A 19000-nucleotide genomic window follows, 5' to 3' on the forward strand; every position below is an offset into this window, starting at 1 on the left:
TTTTACTCGGTTCCATATTACTACATCAGCCCTTTCGTTGATGCTACTTACTGCCTTGTCATATTGGTCTGAAGCCTGAACAATCGATTGAAACCTACTACTCCGTACACCAACCCAGCCCCCTACATACTTCCATTGAAGGAATAAGGCCACAAGGAAAGAAACGAACACGAGGGCCAAAGAGGCGGACAAAGCTATCCTTTGGGCAGCCACATGGCGGGGTAATCATGGCGCACGAGTAGCCCTTCTCGACCTCTACTCGTTAGCCAAGTCAAAGAGTTGGGATATCGACCTGATAATTATGGTTCTCTTGCTTCCGCCCCGGTTTTGCTACACTCCACACCAGCTGCACTTCTAATCCACCCTAGCGAGTGCATCCCATTGGATTGATTTACCGCCCACCTTCCCGTCCATCTCGACGGAAAGCTACCTGGATGCGTTGGGGTGGGAGGAAGAGGCCGTCGCCAACCGAAGCCCTGTCTTAACCCGCTGTACAGCAGCCCGGAGCAGGCATCAAAGGCGAAATAATGTGCCACCGCCCGTTCTTCTCCCTGACCCAAATTCTTTCTGCGAGGCTGCGGTGGGATATCAGACCACCACTGCACCAGGGTGCATCAGCCATGTCCCATCCCGATGCTGAGCTCATCAAGGCTCATGACGGGAAAAATCACAATGTCCTGTAATCCACCCGTGGTTGCTGTGTAATTGCTTTCCACATTGGGCTTCGATCCAAATCCAAGGCACGAGACTCTGATGGTGCCAATGTTGCACAAAAGCAAAACTTCCCACGTTGAAATAGTGTCTTATTATGAGTACACGGCGACGTTTTCAGCCTTTAGATGTCGTATCTCGCTTTGCAGCCAACTATCCAAATGCTGTCCCGCCTCCTGCCTCCAGTTCTTAGGGGGATGGCTCTGACTGAGAGCGACAGCGAACGCTAACGTTGTCCGTCATATCTGCCCAATGGTCAAGATCCCATCCCAAGCATCCTGCGAATGTCGTGGTTATCCAATGACCAAGTCAGCCCTTCATCCCAAAATCAAACAATTGACAGCCCATCGCCGTAGCAGCCTTGACATGTGCAAGAATATCCTTCTCCACTCGCTCCAACTCTTGACTTGACAAACGAAAAGACTATTCCAAAACGCGAACTTTTTGCGGCGACAAACTCAAAAAGCTCAGGATTGGCAGCAACAAGGAAGAACAAAACAAGGCGTCGGAATACCGCTGTCGAGCAACATCAATGACCTCCAGGCAGAGAAAATATAGCAGCGCGAGGTAGTGGCGCCATCCCATCCCGTCATGACTCCCGATTCATCATATGAGAACGCTGGACGCCGGGCAAAATGCAATTTCCAAACACAAACGAAAATGGGTTCTGGTCGTGGCTCTCATAATATTCCCGAATCCTTCAGGGCATTTTGTAGGATGGTCTCCTTTACCGCGGCGAAAACCAGCCGGATGTTGGTCGTGTCTGTGGCTTGTGTAAGGCTTCACACGCAGTTAGTTCGATGCTAGTGACCATGTACCGGCAGACGAGGACTCACTGAGGGTAGAGGTTGAGTTGCGCTCGGTTCACTTGGTTGAACCGCCAGAGCAGGTACTTGGCGGCGCGATTGACGTCGTTGCCGCCCGAGTAATCAGGGAAGTAGTTCCCTAGTGGTGATCGACCCAGCTTCTCCTTGAACAGGTCGACTTTGTTGAGGAAGAGAATGATGCTGGTCCGCATGAACCATCGGGAATTGACGACCGAGTCGAAGAGTACAAGGCTTTCCATCATCCGGTTCTAGAATGGCGGTCAGCAAATCCATCCCACCTCTGTTTTGCTCCGGCCCTCTGCATACCTGGTTCGATTCTTCCAGTAGTACTTGGTCATATTCGCTCAGTGCCACACAAAAAATGATCGATGTGACATTCTCGAAGCAGTGGATCCATTTCTTGCGCTCACTGCGCTGCCCTCCTACATCGAACATGCTGGTACAAAGTTAGCGAGATCGCCCCCGATTTCCCTTGTCTGTACTGACTGGATGCTCAATTGGCCCATGGTAAATCTCGTCTCATAAATACCCGTCGTCTTTGTGCGTGCCCGCAGGACATCGGCCTCGTTCGGGATATAGTCGGGCGCGGCCAATCTTCGCACTTCTTCGAAAAAGCTGTCCACGTGTGAGCGGGTTGGCCCTTCATTTTGCCTTGAAAATGAACGCCACGACGTACTATGGGGCCGAATCCATCAAGTAGAATTCACTCTGTCGTTCCATTGTTTTCGCTGAGGCCGGATCTTTCCAGACAGCTTGAACAGCATCGGCGACTTTGGGATCGAGCGAAGTGTCCGGATCCGGATCAACGTTAAAGTCCATTATGTAGTCCACGTAGTCCTTGACGGTTTGATCTTCTGGTTCAATTTCAAATTGCTGCATGGCGCCGATCAGCGCCTTCATGCAGTCAACGAGGTTCTTGTAGATGGTGAGCCGATAAAGCGCTCTTTCTTCCTGTGTGTAGCCATTCTGATGGATAATCTTCATCTGCTTCACAATCGTCGACTTGCCACTCTCACCGGACCCTACGAGGTTACCAATCAGTCAACTGTATGCACTAACATAATTGTTCAAGTCGCCTACCGAGCAGTAGGATTTTACATTCTCGCCGTAACCTGCGGGAATCTTCCTCTAGTTTCTTGTCTATCGCCTGACTTCTCTTTTTCTGCTCCGTATCCTCAGCCGACGCTTCTTTACTTCCACATGCACCCATGTCGAAGGGATGGGGTTGGATGTAGCGCAGCGACAGCGACAGCGCTGCAGAAGCAGCGCCAGATGCGACTGCAGCTGCAAAGGGAGCTGCACGGGCGTTCTCCTGTGGTTGCGGCCTGAGTGCGGGGGGGAGGGCAATTGAACGTCGTTATCGAGGTCGGGGGGATTCAAATATTGAAGCAGCGCAGGCTCGAATGGGAGAATTGGAGATGTGGAGGACAGGTTCGCAAGCACCGTGGTAGACTTGAGAGCGTCGATAACCTCGAGATGCTGATGATGGTGGTGGTCGGGGCCGAGACCAGGATTCGCACTGGTCAGTGGAGCTTGACTCGGGCTGGAGCGGCTTAGTAGAATGAAAGATGGGTGCGAAGGGACTGGAGGTGAGCCAAAGTTTGTAGATATAGAATCCGGGAAACGAACGGGAAAGTTGTGTATAGAGCTCGCTGCCAGAGAACGTCGTCGCGCAACAGGATGTTTGAGGGCAGCAAGGCAAGGCGAGGTTGTTACAGCAGAAGAGAGATTTGTTACCAATGAAGTAGTCGCCAGCTGACGAGAGGGTGGAATGGGCCGATCGTGGAGAACAAGGACCCAAGTGCGAGTGCGAGAGCGAGTTACGAGGAGCTGTGCTGGCTGGCGCTGGCAGTAGTAAGTGGCAGTTGTGCCAATGCCAGCCAGAACCTCCAGCTTTAAGCGGAGTAGCCGAATAGTTGGGTAGGCACGCTTAGGGGTACCGAGGACAGACTGGTGGGCTAAAGTCCCAGTGGCCAGGCTCACTAGGCACTCCCCTAGGTCCCCGTGGTCCCCCCAAGGTCAATCAACTAATAATCGTGCTGGGCCACCAGGGCCGCTTCTGTCTCATCTACGAGTTACTCGTCCCGAGTAGGGGTAACAAGACACATTGGTCAGGCAGATTAGGCACGCAGGCACGGCTGTGTATTTTGTCTCTGTCCCCAATCCACCATCCAGTCGTGTCTTAATTTCTCTCCGTACAAATGACCTCTGTCCTAGAATGCCCTGAGTGCGAGTGTTCGCCAATACTTTGCATGTCAGACACCGCTTCCGCCCAGCAACGTGACAGACATCAGCCGCTCCAGAAAACCAGCATCGTCGAGACGCCAGGGTCCGCCACATGGCTATCCCCTCCATAGGCTGATGGCACCTAAGCCAAAAGAAACGATTGTGTTGCACGAGGTTTTCTGGGTCTACTCGCTACTCCAAAGACCATCCAGAACCATCCCATTTCCACTCTGAGCACTTGAATTCTCCAGTTTGACAGACAGCCTCATCGCTTGACACCGCCCTGGCGCCCTGTTGGACCAGGGCTTAGCTGGAAATTTGTCAGATCAGCGTCGCCAGCACATGACAGAGCCTGCGTGCACTTGGATCCCGGACACGATGTCGTCAATGCTCATCATTTTATAGGTAGAGCAGCAGAAGTTGTTGTCCCCCTTTACCAAACCACTGTCCACTGGTAAATTTCCGACGGACAACAAGTCTGGGTTTGACTGTCGCGGACTTTGATTTTTCTTCTGTGCCGAATCTTCCGTCAAGGTGTCCTCCCCTGACTCTTGGGGAAAATGCGCAACTCCTCGAAGTTCGCCCCCTTAATCTACCAGAACGACCGACATAGGCGCAGTCTCAGCTCTCATGGCAAAAGATGGACGTCCAATACAAAGACTGACCACCCGGATTTTGAACACTCGCCTACACAGCTGTGTGCTGGAGGTCAGTGGTCAATAGCCGAGGCGCTTTCTTGCGAGCCCACCATCTATACGTACCACAACGAGATCTCATGGGACCCCAGTCAACAATTCGCGAGATGGTGTCAGAGTAATGCCTCGATCCCCTTGCCCATTCAGCAATAGAACATTACTCAAGAAATGATAATGAATCAATGCCAAGGCTCTACACATCAATGTTGGCCAAGCAGTGGATAGGTAGTTGGCTCCGTGTCTTTGATAGACATGGGTGTCACCCCCAGCACCCCTACGTCCTTATGTTGTAGTATTGCTCAATTTTACATATCTTATTATTGGATGGCCCATTTTATGATGTTGTTGCCTAGAAACTCCTGGTTCCGGACATATATGAAAGGCTTGTTGACTTGATTGGAGGATAGCGACGCTCGTCTTATATTAGACGCTTTGCTTGAGGTCGCGCTTGAGGCCGAGGAGTGCTAGGAGACGCGGGCAACGGCAGAGTAGAGCTGGGTCACCATCTTCCATGAAATCCAGTTGTGAAAAAGGCGAGCCTCGAGTGTTATTGCTGAGATTGAATCAGTACTTCCACGTGACTGGAGTGCGTGAGGGTTCGGGTTTTATTGATTGTGTTATTCCAATGGCCTGATGGTTCTAACTTAACTGGAGAAACAGGGTGGGTGAGATCATCGATTATTAACGGGATCCGCGACGGGCTTGACAAACCGAGTTGTACCTTTCTGCTCGTGGGCTGCAAATGGATCGGGAACATCGACTGAAATCGAAAAGCCAGAGGGTGGAGCGATCTGACTAACCTCTGGTTGTCCGGCAGGTTTGGAATCGAAATCGCCTGCGGACATCCTGGAGGTGTAAAAAGTGCCAGCTGGATGATTTCTCCGGCCTTGGGTCGACGGAAGAAAGTACCACCGTCACACAGAAGTGGCTGGGATGAGATTGGATGAGATTGGAGGGATGGTTCACGACGTCGCTGAATTGCTTGACTTGCCTAGGTGGGAGTGAGGATGGAGGGGTAAACGGATTACACGGTACAAAATAATACTTGTAGATGGGAAGTTGGGCTTAGGGGCACCAGGAGGGCTTTGGGGGGCATGGGTGATTGCGATTGTCATCTTTTAAGCGGGCATTGTGGGCATCCTCACAGCCAAAAGGAGGGCTTTTCAAGCCACTCCAACCGTTACTAGGTATTTGGTTAGGTGCCACTACCACCATCAAGCCTTTACTTAGTAACCCAGAACTGACCCGATCGAGGAGCCAGAAGGCGGGAAACTGGTTTGCCCCACGCTGGGCTGGCTGGCTGGCTGGCTACTGCTGTTGCTGCTGCCCGCCGCCGCTATTGCTTCCAGTTGCTCTGCTCTTTTCATATGCCATTGTTCCTACCACCACGACAAGTTTTCCTGAGTAGTGAAACTGGCTACAGTCACCAGTACCAGACATTGAATGTTATAATATCCATCGGTTGCGCCAGTCACATCTCTCAGGTTCGTGCTCCCTGGTGTCCGCCGCACTCCTGTCTCCCTTCCCTTTCGTGCCTTTCTAACTGCGATTTTCAGGATACCTGAAACATCCCGAAGTTCCAAACCGCCACTCCCGTACTTGAGCTTTTCGTTTCACCTTGTCTCTTGTCTCTGGCTGAGCCGGTCGTCACTCTACTCTCACATTTTACGCACGTCGCGATCTCTTGCGACCACTCACGCTATCGCGAATCCAAGACCACCCCTCCACTGCTCTCCGAGATTTGGCCCTGCTCAACTAGATTTCTATCAAGATGGCGGAGTTCGTACGAGCCCAGATATTTGGGACAACATTCGAGATCACCAGCAGGTAGGCAGAAAAAGCATATTGGTGGCAAGACACGCGCAGCTGACTGGAAGCCAGGTACACAGACTTGCAACCCGTGGGCATGGGAGCCTTTGGTCTTGTCTGGTGAGCACTGTTCCAGAAGATACATCTGAAACCTCCGAACTGACAGTCTGCAAGTTCTGCCAAAGATCAATTGACAGGCCAATCGGTGGCGGTCAAGAAGATTATGAAGCCGTTCTCTACACCGGTGCTCGCAAAACGCACCTATCGAGAACTCAAACTGCTGAAACACCTTCGGCATGAGAATGTGAGCTGGAAAGAACCCCTAATTGGTCTTTGATGATACTGAACTATCAGGTCATTTCTCTCAGCGATATCTTCATCTCCCCGCTTGAAGACATGTATGCCGAATCAGCACCATTTCCCCCAAGCGCCCAAATGCTGATGTTGAGCCCAGCTACTTCGTGACCGAACTCTTGGGCACTGACCTCCATCGCCTATTGACCTCAAGACCGCTTGAGAAGCAATTCATCCAATATTTCCTCTATCAAATCCTGGTATGTACATGTCCCGGAACTTGTCTCCGATGCGTGGATCACTGACAGCATCACGTGCAGCGAGGCCTCAAATATGTCCATTCGGCTGGCGTCGTCCACCGAGATCTGAAGCCAAGCAATATCCTGGTCAACGAGAATTGCGACCTCAAAATCTGCGACTTTGGTTTGGCTCGTATCCAGGACCCTCAAATGACTGGATACGTCTCAACCCGGTACTATCGAGCCCCTGAGATTATGCTTACCTGGCAGAAATACGACGTCGAGGTGGACATCTGGAGCGCTGGGTGCATCTTCGCTGAGATGTTGGAAGGGAAACCATTATTCCCAGGCAAAGATCACGTCAACCAGTTCTCCATCATCACCGAGCTGCTTGGTACTCCTCCCCAGGACGTGATCGAGACCATCTGCAGCGAAAACACCCTCAGATTTGTCCAATCTCTGCCCAAGCGAGAACGGCAACCCCTAAGTGCGAAATTCAAGAATGCCGACCCTTCCGCCGTCGACCTTTTGGAGAAGATGTTGGTTTTCGACCCCAAGAAACGAGTATCAGCAGCCGGTGGCCTGGAGCACGAGTATCTTTCGCCATATCACGATCCGACCGATGAGCCAGTCGCAGACGAGAAGTTCGACTGGTCGTTCAACGATGCCGACCTTCCGGTGGACACGTGGAAGATTATGATGTACTCTGAAATCCTTGACTATCATAATATCGACAACCAGGAAACCGAGATGGGCGGCAAGCCATTGACCGTGGAGCAAGCTCAGGCCGTCAACAGTCAGGTCGTCCAATAGAGCGGGAAGACCTTGAGAGATCTGTGACAGCAATAATGGGCGTGCAGCTGGAGGCGTCAGCGGGATGTTGCCTGCTGCTCTAGGACGGAGTGAAACGAATGAATGCCACGATATGTTTTGGTGTACCAGGGAGGGAAACGGGCATACCAAGATTTCTGCAACAAAAGGTTTACAAGTTGTACCATTGCTTCATGCCTCTGTAGCGCTTGGTGGCGCTGTAAGCAGGGGTCAATCCGAGACTACCTAGTATTTGTCCAGGCCTGATCCCCGTCTCTTGAGAGATGGACGCCCGAGACGTTCTTTTTCTGCACAGTCCCAGTCCCAGCCCCAGCCCCAGTCCGTAGGGGGAGTAATTAGTCTCTAATTTCTCTGTAGAGGGTCAACCAGCCTTATTGCGTGGCGCTGGAATCAGAGTCAATATATGCCGTGGCCTGTAAACGAGGGGCCAAATCAGAAACCTTTTCTCATATGTGTGTGGTTGACAGTGTGAGAGAACGTGTGAGGGTGATGGTGTGTGTGATTGATTGATTGATTGATCCCGGTATCATCTATCTGTGAGAAAGAGCGCAGAGCCTTGCAAAGTTTGATTCACTCGCTGCCGAGAATTCCTCCCCCTGTGGATCCCTAGGAGTGCTCGTGGTTTGGTTCGCTTCATGCAGGTCAGCTGACTCGTTCGCTGTGTTGTGTATTGTGTACCGAGTATTCTGTGGCGTATGTATGGTTGGGTTGCGTAAGCGCCTCTTTCCTTCTCATGGTAGATTGAGAGGGGGTGAGGGAAAGAGGAAGAACAAGAGGAATGACGGGGTCAGAAGCAGAGGGGCCGATTGAATCGGCACTGCTTTCCCTTTCCTCACTACCACAACCACCGCCACCATTGCCATCCCCTGCATTTCCATCCCTGGTGGTGGTCGCCTTGCCCACACCGGTGAAAAGCGCCGCAAGACTAGCCGTCACATTCGGTTCGTTGAGGTCCCCGCCCGAGAGGTACAGTTTTCCCGAAGTACTGCCCCAGGCGATTATGGCGCCGTGGCACTCACGCGAAGTCCTGGAGTGATTATCCCCAGCCCGCGTGGGCGTGTCATCGATGTTGGCAGGCGTAATGAGCCCAGCGGTGGTGGTGGGGGTGGTGGCATCGCCGCCTCCAGACGCGGTTGAGTAAGGCGTCTCAACGCCTTTCTTGGGGTTGGAGGGATCCTGGCTCGCAGTTGTAGAGGGCATGTTGAGTGTGGTGAAGGATTTGAGGAGGACGTCTGTAATCGAGATGATTGGCGGGCGGCAACCTCAATCTCAATATCAAGCTCCGGGGGTTCGAAGGCAGTGGTTCGTTCGTTCGGTCGTTCGCTGTTCGTTGTTCGTGTGATGTGATTGAATGGGTGGACGACCGAGTGACAACAAGATCAGCCCTTCCAAGAGAAGACATTCGTGATTGTAGGCAGCTGGTGTTTGTTATCGCGGCTTGATGTGCGGCTCGACCTGGTAACAGTGCAGCTGGAGGCTGTTGAGATGAACATAGCATGAAAGGGGTGCGCGAGGCTGCGAGGCTGCGAGTCTCTCCCCTTTTCCTTTCCCCTTTCCTCATGTTGTCACGTCGGAATTGGGAGCAGTCATTGGATCGACGCGTATCTTATAACATACATACGGCAAGACACCCATCGTCCACAACAAGGATTTAACGGTATGTCATTGAGATGGGATCATTTTGTTTAGTGAAAGAGATGTGTGTGCTTTGGTTTCTTCTCCCTCGGTGGTATACCTGCTTCTTTTAGTCTGACCACCACGGTGTGTACCCGTAGCAGAGTCTCACGTCAAGCCCGCCTCATGTTTGGTGATCTCCAACTCGCGGGTTGCGGGCCCTACACGACGGCCTAAGGATGTGCAGAGGGAGGAGACACGCTCGATTTGAGGGGTGTCATAACTGTCGTCCGGATGGGCCACATTCTTGCGGCCCATAACAATGTTATGCAGGAGATGGACAGCCTAGTCTTACTGTCGGGCAACGAAGACCGACCTACATCCCTCGCAAGGGTTCGAGCTCGACAGGTCAAATGAGAAAGGAGAGGAAGAGAGACAGAAAGCCAGAGGTTAAGCAATGCTGTACTTGGTATGGCGGGTATGGTCGCTGCGTGCACATGCAAATGAGGTCCCTCACCCCAATATAGGCTATACCTGTTTTGGTATATGCCTCGGCAACTACCCATCGCCGTCAAAGGCTGCGGTGTTTGACGGCGACGAGCTATTGATCTCACGGGCTTAGTTCTTAGTGGGATGCACTTGCGCACGCCGACAGCTCACAAATGGCCTTATCACGTCCATGGTGATCTTGATGCTAATTCTCACAGATTGCTTCCCTCTTCAAGTACATGAGTAAGACCGGCTCTCCTTACGACGCACCCCGTATTTGTTCCTACATCCTTTGAATGTGTCGACACCCAACACTTGTGCGAGTAAGAAGAGCCTGCGTGCCTGGGAAAGCATCGGTTATTGCTTATCGTTCCGTTGTGCTGACTGGTATTTTCACTCCCCTACACTGTCAGACCTGACATCGACTAATCCGAATTAGAGTCGTATCCTCACCGATACGCAATACACCCTGTCCTCACATATCACATATATCAACCGCCTTGCCCATCCAAGATCGCGGACAACTGCAGAGCTTGAACTCCTGGGACCCAAATAGTTGACCGATTGTATTATACCCAACTCCAACATGGCAGCCCCTCCTAGCGCCGACCAAGCGCTTTCTGCTCCTGTACATCAGGTCTCTTTCCTGGAGAAGCTGGACATATTCCCGGGACTACTGTCACTGAGTAAGATCTTCCCACGAGAGTTCACTGTCCTATTTCAGCTGATGTTGTACCAGTCGGGACAGCTCTATATACGGCGGCCATCGCCCCATTCCGCGGCGAGTCAGGAGCTCATACCTATGGGCAGCATATCTCTTTCACCCTCGTGCGAACGGTAGGCTGGTGATACCCTCTGTTCGTGGACTATCACTGAGGTGGGCAGATGGTGAAAAGGTTCACCACGCTTCAATTGCAGTAAGTGGCCCCGATCAGAGGCCCCAGGCTCGGCTCACAAGTGGCAGGTATCTAGGCGCGCCGTTTTCAAAAATTTATGAGAAGTGGTGTAAGGGCGCTCACGTCCAGCCAGAGTTTGTGACTCTAAAGTCCGGATGCAAGGCGTTCTGGGTGGGTGATCCAAAGACCGCCAAATACGTCTGTGTGTATTTCCACGGTAAGCGTCTTGTCATTGTTGCCATTTCTGATTATGTGACTGATTCCACCGCAGGAGGCGGCTTCTCGCTCGATGGTGACGACACCCATCTCCAATTCTGGAGCAGCGTTCAGAATGACCTCAAGGGCGACGACATCTCAATTGCGTTCTTGTTCCTCGAGTACTCGCTCGTGCCACACGCCACCTTTCCAAAGCCAATCTATGAAGCCGTCGAAGCCGTCAAATACGTCTTGGAAGACTTGAATCGCCCGGCGTCCGAGGTTCTCCTTGCGGGCGATTCCGCCGGTGCTAACATGTGCCTCGGGGTGCTATCACAAATCATGCATCCATCTTCTGAATTCCCGGAACTCAACCTGGCCGATGGTGAGAAACTCAAGGGCATTGTGGCAGTGGCACCGTGGGTCAGCTTCAATCTTGACTGGGAGAGCGAGAGAAGGAACCGCCACAAGGACATTGTCAGCCAATACGCTGGTCGAAAGTGGTCCGAGGACTACCTGGCAGGGAAACCGTCAACGCCCTTTGCTGAGCCGCTCAATGCTCCGACAGAGTGGTGGAAAGACGCCAAAGTTGAGAATCTCCTGGTGGTGTGTGGTGGGAACGAGATCCTGATCGACTCGATTGCCCAATGGGTGGAGAAGTACAAGGTGCGTTGATTCTTCCCTCCTTTTCCTCTCGTCTCGGTGGTTGGAGGGCCGTTTGCTCGACTCCTTCAGGGGTCCTTCAGGGGGGAAATCTGCTAATGCTGAACTCTCAAGTCCGTCAACCCGGACTCTATAACCCACGTGGTCGGTGCGAACGAGGCACACATTGCTCCCATTATTCACTTGCGATTTGGCGACACGGCCGAGACGGAGCAAGGAAAGGCCATCAAATCGTGGCTCAAGTCAAAACTGTGACGTTGCGAATGAACCATGCATCTATCTCGTCACAGGTGGAGGTTAGATATAATATAAGGAAGTTATTCTGCGAACAATCGCACTTATGCAGCCTGTTCTACCCTTTCAAACGGACGTCATTTTTCCTCCTTTCGTTTGACAGAGCTGGCAACAAGCAAACAACAACATAGCTCCATGCTCTCAATGCTCAAACTTGGCTTCATATAGGTAAGTCAAAGCAGGAGCTTCTCTATCGGAAAGAATTTTGGTGATGGGTTCAGTGCCTTGCTCGTGTACCAGCCTTAACCTACAGCGAGCCCATGTGCCATGAGCATGATATACAGTCTGTGCAAATATGGCTTCTGCTCAAATGATGGCACATCGTGTTTCGAATGCTGGGCTGATAGGACTGTTTGGGGCTGCTGACGTGTCACCGAGCTGTCTACATGTCATGAGGCATTCTTCTAGAAGTTCTCGAACGAGTGATACTCTAGTTGGTGAAGGCAATGTCAACCACAACCGTTTCTCAACCTCGTGCCTCGTGTCGTTTGACTGCTCTGCTCTGACTCTGTTCAGACAAACGGAATTCACCAAATCGATCTGTCAAACCCGAGAGCTCGACCTTGGTACGTTATGGATCTGGATTTGGATACTTACCCTTTCAGATCCCCTGACTTTGTACAATGATGGATCTCTCTTCGACTCGGGATTACCGGAGCAGGTTCAGCGAGACATCATCGAGCCCGCCGGGGACGCCGGCGTCGTGGATCTCACAGACACAATACTGCAAGAGCTCGGAGGCGACGCCGGTCACAGAATATTCGTCCTCGAGCTGGGGCGTTGCCGGTGAGAAGCAACCATCACAGACGTCGACAGCTGATCTCCGCCACTACCCAGCACAGAACCGGCAGCGGAAGAATTCGCTCTTGTCGTGGTCCCTGTTCCGATCCAAGAGACAGCAGGATGAGCACCCGACAGCGACATATGTATCTCGCAGAGAGGCCGAGTCTCGCTGGTGGTCATCGAATCCAACCGTGGCGAGGAAACCCAAGTTGAGAATCAGTCCGCCAGTCCCTCTTCGACCGGACTCCTTGCACTTCCCGACCTCGTCTCATACAGACCCGTACCCATCACGCGACGGGTCACTGGGTCCCCGGAAGGCCGAGCAGCCGTCAATTTCGAACGCTGGGCGGGCCCCTCCTCCAAACGCACAGTGCGAACACCACATCACGCCGCGTTCTTGGGCCGATCTGGACCCGGACAAGAGATGTGTGGCATTTGCTCGAATCGACCCGGATGGATGGAGTAAAGTCATTCCCAGGAAATGGGTCGAGGAGCAGTTCAGCAACAGTCCGTCAGACACGGGTCGAGACGACGACAGGAGTCTGTACTGTGAGAGCAATGGCGAGGGAAGCGCTGGCTGTAAATTGGCGGGTGGCATGTCTGTTATCGAGGACGACAACGAGGAAGAAGGATTCGAAGAAAATGATGATGATGATGACGACGACGACGACGATGATGATGACGGGCATATGGCACTGCCGCTCTCTCTGACCGAGACACTTGAGCGATTCACCACGACGAACGTCCCTTGCGATGAGAGCGCGAGGGGCGTAAAAGAACCAAAGGGCTTACGGAGCGACTACTCGAGAGCTGGACTCGCTTCTTCAGACCCTGTCCGATATTGGATGTCTTCGCTTCGCCCGCTTCCCGAGCTTCCCTTTGCCACCGGGATACAAGACGGCGACGACCATCATGACACCAGCGACGATCTCAAGTCCCGGCGGCGCAGACGTCAGAGTCTCGGGCCACGTCGAGGGTTCTCCGATCCATTGCCATGTGACAGGAAGAACACTCCTCCTCCTCCTACTATTCTCGAGACTGGTGGAGCAGATGTCGACCAAGGGAATGACCGCTGCAATCGCAATGAGAAGAATTTGAATCTACTGGTACCGCCACCCCTGCGGCTGACACGGCAGAGGACGTGCGCGTCGCCCGCTGTTGCTGCTGCTGCTGCTGCTGCTGCTGATGATGACGCTGACGCTGCCGATGGAGAAGATGGGAGGAATGGTGGCCGTGAGGCTTTCTCTCTCCTGACCGAGCAGCATCCCGAGGCGAACTCACCCCAATCTTCCTGGGCGACAATCTACTGTCCTGGCGCTGGCAGCGGCGCGCTCCAGCCTGAGGATACACCTTGCCACGGCACCACATGCACTATTTCAGTACCAGGACTAGTGCCAGTACCGGTGGTCGGACGACCTACAACAAAACCGCCAACTGAGCAACACCCCTTACCAGCGAATCCGATTTTCAGAGACAAGGCTCTGCCTCCCCTACCATCCGATTCCTGTCGCGGCAGCGGTCCCGGTCGCGACGACATTCATCACCCCAGCCCCAGCAGCAACGACGGGACTCGTCAGCCGCTACGGAAACACCACGAAACCCTCCCTCAAATTAGAAGGGGTCAAGGGCGAAGAGGAAATGGGAAAGGAACAGCAGCGGACGCGGATCCCCTCCTCCTGTCGGCAGACATTGACGAGATTCTCGACCTGTATTTGCCCGTCTATCCAACCGTGCCGACGCTCAAGATCCGGGAAGCTGGTGAACGGACGGATCGCGGAGGGGATCGCAGCGGGGACACGATGGAGTGGAAGAAGACGAAGGAACCTCTACAGGATACTTCCCGCAGCCTACCCATCCGGCCTGCGCGGCCCGTCGCGACAGATTTCGACAAGGGAGAGGGGCTATATCCCACGACACCAGCGACGATGCTGGAGGCGAGAGAGGGAGACGGAGAGGGCGAGGGAGAGGCGACCGTGTATCTCTGTCCCCGTGTCTGTGTCTACGACCCGGCTGAATACCCCGAACTTTTACACGGACGGGGCGAGAAGGGTGCATCAGCGGCAGCGGTAGCACGAACACGAGCGTTGACGGCAGGGGCGGCGGCGGCGTTGGCAGCGGAGGAAGAAATACCGCCCTCGACCTCGCAGCGGCAACGACAACGAAAACGACAACGGCCAGGGGGTATACCGGCCTCTATGGACGAGGATGGGCAGATCTGGATATAAAAGTCCACAACATTTATTGATCAGATAGAACAATGCATGTTTGATTCGTCTGACGAGGATTTTCTGCAATGATTCTATTCACAGTTTGACGTCCATCTTGGTCTTGGGGTTCGGTGTCCTAGCAGGGCCGGTTGTCAGGTCTTTCTTTGTATTGAGTATACCTAACTAACTGACCCGGGTTTCAGGTTTCAGGTTTGAGGCTATGAGAGTATCTTGTTTCCGTCTGCTTCAAAGAAAAGCGCCCAAGACTCTGTGGATGGACAAGAACTTACACAAAGCGCTGGACGACTTCCTTGACTTCCTGCTCGCTCAACTCCTTGATGCCCAGCAATGCATTGTCCGTGCGGCCCTCGTAGCTCGCGCCCGTCTCGTCACCACCGAAAAGACCACTCAGAATGAACCCGACCATGGCCTTGCCAATGTCTCCGCCCTTGGTCAATTCGTCCAAACTCTCCTGGTAGACATCCCTGGTCGACTTGACCGACGTGTCCCACTCCTTGCCGTCCTTCTCCTTGGCGTAGGCGATCAGCTTGTTCTGCGTGGTGACCGTGTCGTGCACATAGACTGCGCGGTTGGCCGTCTCGGCAAGGTGCTCAATGACCCCAACTACGGCCCGGCCAATGGTTTTGAGCGTCGTGGTCGAGAACTTTGCGTCGCCGCCGTTGTACAAAACGCCCGAGTGTTTGGCCGGATTCAAGAAGAAGCCGTGCTCGAGGCCCCAGTCAAAAAAGGGACCCGTGTATAGGAGCGTGTAGCTGAAGTTCGGGTACTCCTTGACTTTGGCCTTGAGGTAGTTCTGCACTTCAACCTTGTACTTGAACACCGGGAGAGCAGCAGTCTTGGGGTTGTCCAAATCACTGCCAAACTCGGACGGGAGGATTCTTTCCACCCCAGCGGCGATGGAGGCGTCAATCAAAGGATATTGCTCGCCAATACTGGTGGTTGCGAGGGTGGACACCACCACTTTGATGCCCTCTAGAGCTGCTTTGAGGTCCGACACCGACGTATAGTCGACTTCTTTGACTGTGAGGTTGGAAGATTGAGGCAGTTTGGAGGCGCTATTGCTTCCCTTGCGCGTCAATGCAGTGACAGAATAGTTGGCGTCAAGAAGTGCCTGAATGACTGGCAGTCCAACGTTGCCCGTGGCTCCCGCGACGGCCACTTTTACTGGTGCCATGATGTGTGTTGTAGAGAGGTTGCAATTATGTCTTCCACAAATGAGTTGCAGTGGTTGTGTGTGGAAGCACGAGGACAGGCAGAGCAAGGAGCAAGACTATTTCTATGCAAGTCTATCCCAATGTCGATGTGGGGCCCAGTCCGGAAGATTCAGAGGGGATGTGGAGTTGATTCGCGCGTCTGTGTCTGGTTGCGGATGTCGAAGTTGGCTCGGTAGATGGTGTGATCGAGGACGACAGAGGAAGTGTCCTTCTCTTGCAGAGTCGAGTCCCTTTTATGTATTCCCAGCCTCAAAATTGTACCCAAGACTAGATTATAGATCTGCCAGTGTCGGTGTTATGGAGAATGGCAATGCCGTAACCCGGCATTTGTTTGCATGGCTCAATTCCGCTGTGGGCATGGGTGGCGCGTACAAAGGTCTATCTCGTATGTTTCCGAATTGCACATTGCGCAGTCGCGTGCTTGATCTGGCTTTTGGTTTGAAATCCAGCAGATATCAATATGCATTGTCCCATGTTGCCGGTTTGTCAGGAGTGATCATGTTTGACAAGGCTACCCCCTGGTGGGGATCCAGGGCATAATGGGCCTTGCGCAGCTGAGTCATTGCCATGTTGTTGCGTGAGGAAAGTCGCCGAAGGACGCCACATCGGAGGAGAGTTGGACCGACCCAGTTTGTGGGGGTCCGCCCCGAGCTGATGGCGACATTTGTGGGAAGGTAAGGAGAGCACAGGACAATGCCGACATTAGCATGGCAGCTAAATGAACCATGTCCTCGCAGCAATCAAGACGGAATACCCTCATACTCCCATCCATTATCGCCTCTTCTTCGTGTCCTGCTATTCCTTCGGTTCTGGTTACATTTGACCAGAATTGTCAAAACGGTCAGTATCAGGATGATCAATGCCGCTATTGTCGGAATGAGAATCTGTCTTTGTTGATCTTCCTCCTGAAAGTCCAAGTAAGGACATGTTGCATTGGGACCGCCCAATACCCAGCAGTCTTCCTCGTCCAGCGAGTTAAAATCAATCCAGACACCCGACAAGATCTTGTCTGAATCGTCATCCGGGGGATTCGTATCATTCAATATCTGCCGATACAAGTACGTGTTTTCCAGCCCCGTTCTAGGGAGGTCGAATGAGGTATGCTCCGGACATGCATCTGGCGCCGCACTATAAGGGACATCGAAGGTAGAAAGGCGCCATGCATATGGCACGCCTGCAATGCGACATGCCGCTCGCCGTGACTTTTGGCATGACTCTAGCCGCCAACGTCCTTGGAATTGGCTCGTCGAATCAATAACTGCACACCGAAGCTGGTCGTCACTCTTTCCATTGTTCTTAACCGAGGACGTGTTAAGTGGCTGACCCGGAGCCCAACCAAAGACTGTCGACCGGGCAAAATCCCGGTACGGGGCCAAATTATTCTGTACAGACACACCGTCCAAAGTCATGTTGATTACCGGTGAGTAGCCACATGCGGACAAGTTTCCGGCAAGGAGAGAGAGCGCATTGGGACTGGTGTCCTGGATGGTCGCAATCGCCCAGGATGCATTTGTCGTATCGCCTGGACGATAATAGCAGCCTGAAGTCACCACGCCCGTGTCACTCCATTCGACAGACGGAGTTGAAAAAAGCTCAGTCGCGTTGAAGATGCTGCTCGACTCGGTCAGAAAGTCGTACGCTGCCATCTGCGAATCGATCTGGTCCCAACTCAGCAGAAGCCTCCGGCTGTCGGTAAGGAGAATCCAATCTTCTCCCGGCCAGCCATCTGGTGTGGAAAGGACGTCATCCTGTCCTGTTTGCTCTGTACGAAAGTAATTTGCGTCTGTCGTTACTCGGTAATCATCCCGGAACCACGACTTGTTCAGATTTCTTCGATCTTCTTGCAAGTCTTGCGGTTTGTATATATCCCTACCGAGTGCAGCCTGAAATTGAGCGCCTATCAGCTCGTCGGAATGAGGTAGTCGACCCGGCATCGGGGTGTGCGCGGGCGAGGAAGGGTCGGTGAATGGCGCTGCGGCGTGTAGATTGATATCGAGAAAATGTAGTCGTGCAGAGATAGTGTCTGAGGTGTGGTCAAAGTAATCATTGTACAAAGAAATGACGGAACCGATGTTCAAGTCCAGACTACACATGTAAGGTCCCAGTTTGAGTAAAGTTCCACCTGTGACACCAGTCGCCGTTGGGATGGCCACATCGCCCGTCGCCGTGGTCGTAATACTACTAGTTATCGAGGGAGAGGTGGCGGTGAGCGGCGAGGTGGAGTTGTCCGGCAAAGACGACGAGGCCTGTCGAATTTCGAGGCTAGGAACAAGGGACACCGATGCATTTGACGCTACCGTGGTGGACGAGACGGGGGTTTCGAAAGAAGTGGATGCCGTGATAGAATACAGTGCCGACGAATCCACACTGTAACCAGCCGTCGCATTGCCCACCAAAGGAGGAAGCTCAACTGGGCACAGACTGAATTGACGGTTGATGTTATCCCAGTAGAGATCGATGATCAGCCGGCGGTATTGGCTTGCAAACAGATCTGATATGCATGTTTGAGCCGGGAGGTCATCGTAGACCCCATCAGAAAAGCAGGCCTTTGTGACGTAGATTCCGGGATGGGTTATGTAGTTGATAGGAACCTGTCCGGAAGCATCTCGCATGGACTTGTTCAATTAGTTGACACGAGCAGTCTGGAGGTGAAGGGAGGCAACCTACCAGGAACACGGTTCCCCAATGGTCGTCCGGTTCCGCCGCAGGGCCAGGCTGGTATTCGAGGGACGTCATATGTCAGAGAGGTCTCTTGACATGTTGAGGGAGAGTTGGTCGGTCACTGATCCCAAGATTGGGAGAGGGAGCAGAGACGGGTCGGTGACAAGTTGGGATGGGAAGAATGACCAAGCTTAGAGTGTCCGCGTTTTCACGCTGAATGGGTTTCCGTCGTGTGTCAACGTCTGGGTTGGACTATATTAACAAACTTCTCTGTAAGCTCACAATGTTGAGTACCACTTGTGCCGGTGAATGATGGTCGAGTTGTAAACGG

At 52.9% G+C, this 19000-nt stretch overlaps 7 protein-coding genes across 7 annotated transcripts; 3 read left to right on the plus strand and 4 right to left on the minus strand.

The window, feature by feature from the left end:
* Positions 1 to 1391: 1391 nt before the first annotated feature.
* On the minus strand, positions 1392 to 2748 carry Z517_08595 (guanine nucleotide-binding protein alpha-3 subunit; the record flags this gene model as incomplete). The annotated part of the gene is made up of 6 exons (XM_013427110.1): positions 1392 to 1491; positions 1548 to 1786; positions 1845 to 1974; positions 2025 to 2153; positions 2215 to 2560; positions 2619 to 2748. 6 exons carry the CDS (start codon positions 2746 to 2748, stop codon positions 1392 to 1394), a joined length of 1074 nt encoding a protein of 357 aa, XP_013282564.1.
* A 3482-nt stretch (positions 2749 to 6230) lies between these two features.
* On the plus strand, positions 6231 to 7614 carry Z517_08596 (mitogen-activated protein kinase HOG1; the record flags this gene model as incomplete). Its single annotated transcript, XM_013427111.1, has 6 exons — positions 6231 to 6286; positions 6341 to 6388; positions 6443 to 6572; positions 6623 to 6666; positions 6723 to 6822; positions 6883 to 7614. 6 exons carry the CDS (start codon positions 6231 to 6233, stop codon positions 7612 to 7614), a joined length of 1110 nt encoding a protein of 369 aa, XP_013282565.1.
* Positions 7615 to 8274: 660 nt separating this feature from the next.
* Positions 8275 to 8832, minus strand: Z517_08597 (uncharacterized protein; the record flags this gene model as incomplete). The annotated part of the gene is made up of 1 exon (XM_013427112.1): positions 8275 to 8832. The coding sequence occupies one exon, from the start codon at positions 8830 to 8832 to the stop codon at positions 8275 to 8277; it is 558 nt and encodes a 185-aa protein (XP_013282566.1).
* Positions 8833 to 10321: 1489 nt separating this feature from the next.
* On the plus strand, positions 10322 to 11744 carry Z517_08598 (uncharacterized protein; the record flags this gene model as incomplete). Its single annotated transcript, XM_013427113.1, has 6 exons — positions 10322 to 10421; positions 10475 to 10572; positions 10621 to 10652; positions 10700 to 10848; positions 10903 to 11492; positions 11604 to 11744. 6 exons carry the CDS (start codon positions 10322 to 10324, stop codon positions 11742 to 11744), a joined length of 1110 nt encoding a protein of 369 aa, XP_013282567.1.
* Positions 11745 to 12409: 665 nt separating this feature from the next.
* On the plus strand, positions 12410 to 14791 carry Z517_08599 (uncharacterized protein; the record flags this gene model as incomplete). Its single annotated transcript, XM_013427114.1, has 1 exon — positions 12410 to 14791. The coding sequence occupies one exon, from the start codon at positions 12410 to 12412 to the stop codon at positions 14789 to 14791; it is 2382 nt and encodes a 793-aa protein (XP_013282568.1).
* Positions 14792 to 14869: 78 nt separating this feature from the next.
* Z517_08600 (uncharacterized protein) lies at positions 14870 to 15968 on the minus strand (the record flags this gene model as incomplete). Its single annotated transcript, XM_013427115.1, has 2 exons — positions 14870 to 14909; positions 15064 to 15968. 2 exons carry the CDS (start codon positions 15966 to 15968, stop codon positions 14870 to 14872), a joined length of 945 nt encoding a protein of 314 aa, XP_013282569.1.
* Positions 15969 to 16748: 780 nt separating this feature from the next.
* On the minus strand, positions 16749 to 18744 carry Z517_08601 (uncharacterized protein; the record flags this gene model as incomplete). Its single annotated transcript, XM_013427116.1, has 2 exons — positions 16749 to 18623; positions 18676 to 18744. The coding sequence occupies 2 exons, from the start codon at positions 18742 to 18744 to the stop codon at positions 16749 to 16751; spliced, it is 1944 nt and encodes a 647-aa protein (XP_013282570.1).
* Between the last annotated feature and the right edge of the window lie 256 nt (positions 18745 to 19000).

Source organism: Fonsecaea pedrosoi (genome assembly GCF_000835455.1).
Source record: "Fonsecaea pedrosoi CBS 271.37 unplaced genomic scaffold supercont1.5, whole genome shotgun sequence".
NCBI classification, from domain to species: domain Eukaryota; kingdom Fungi; phylum Ascomycota; class Eurotiomycetes; order Chaetothyriales; family Herpotrichiellaceae; genus Fonsecaea; species Fonsecaea pedrosoi.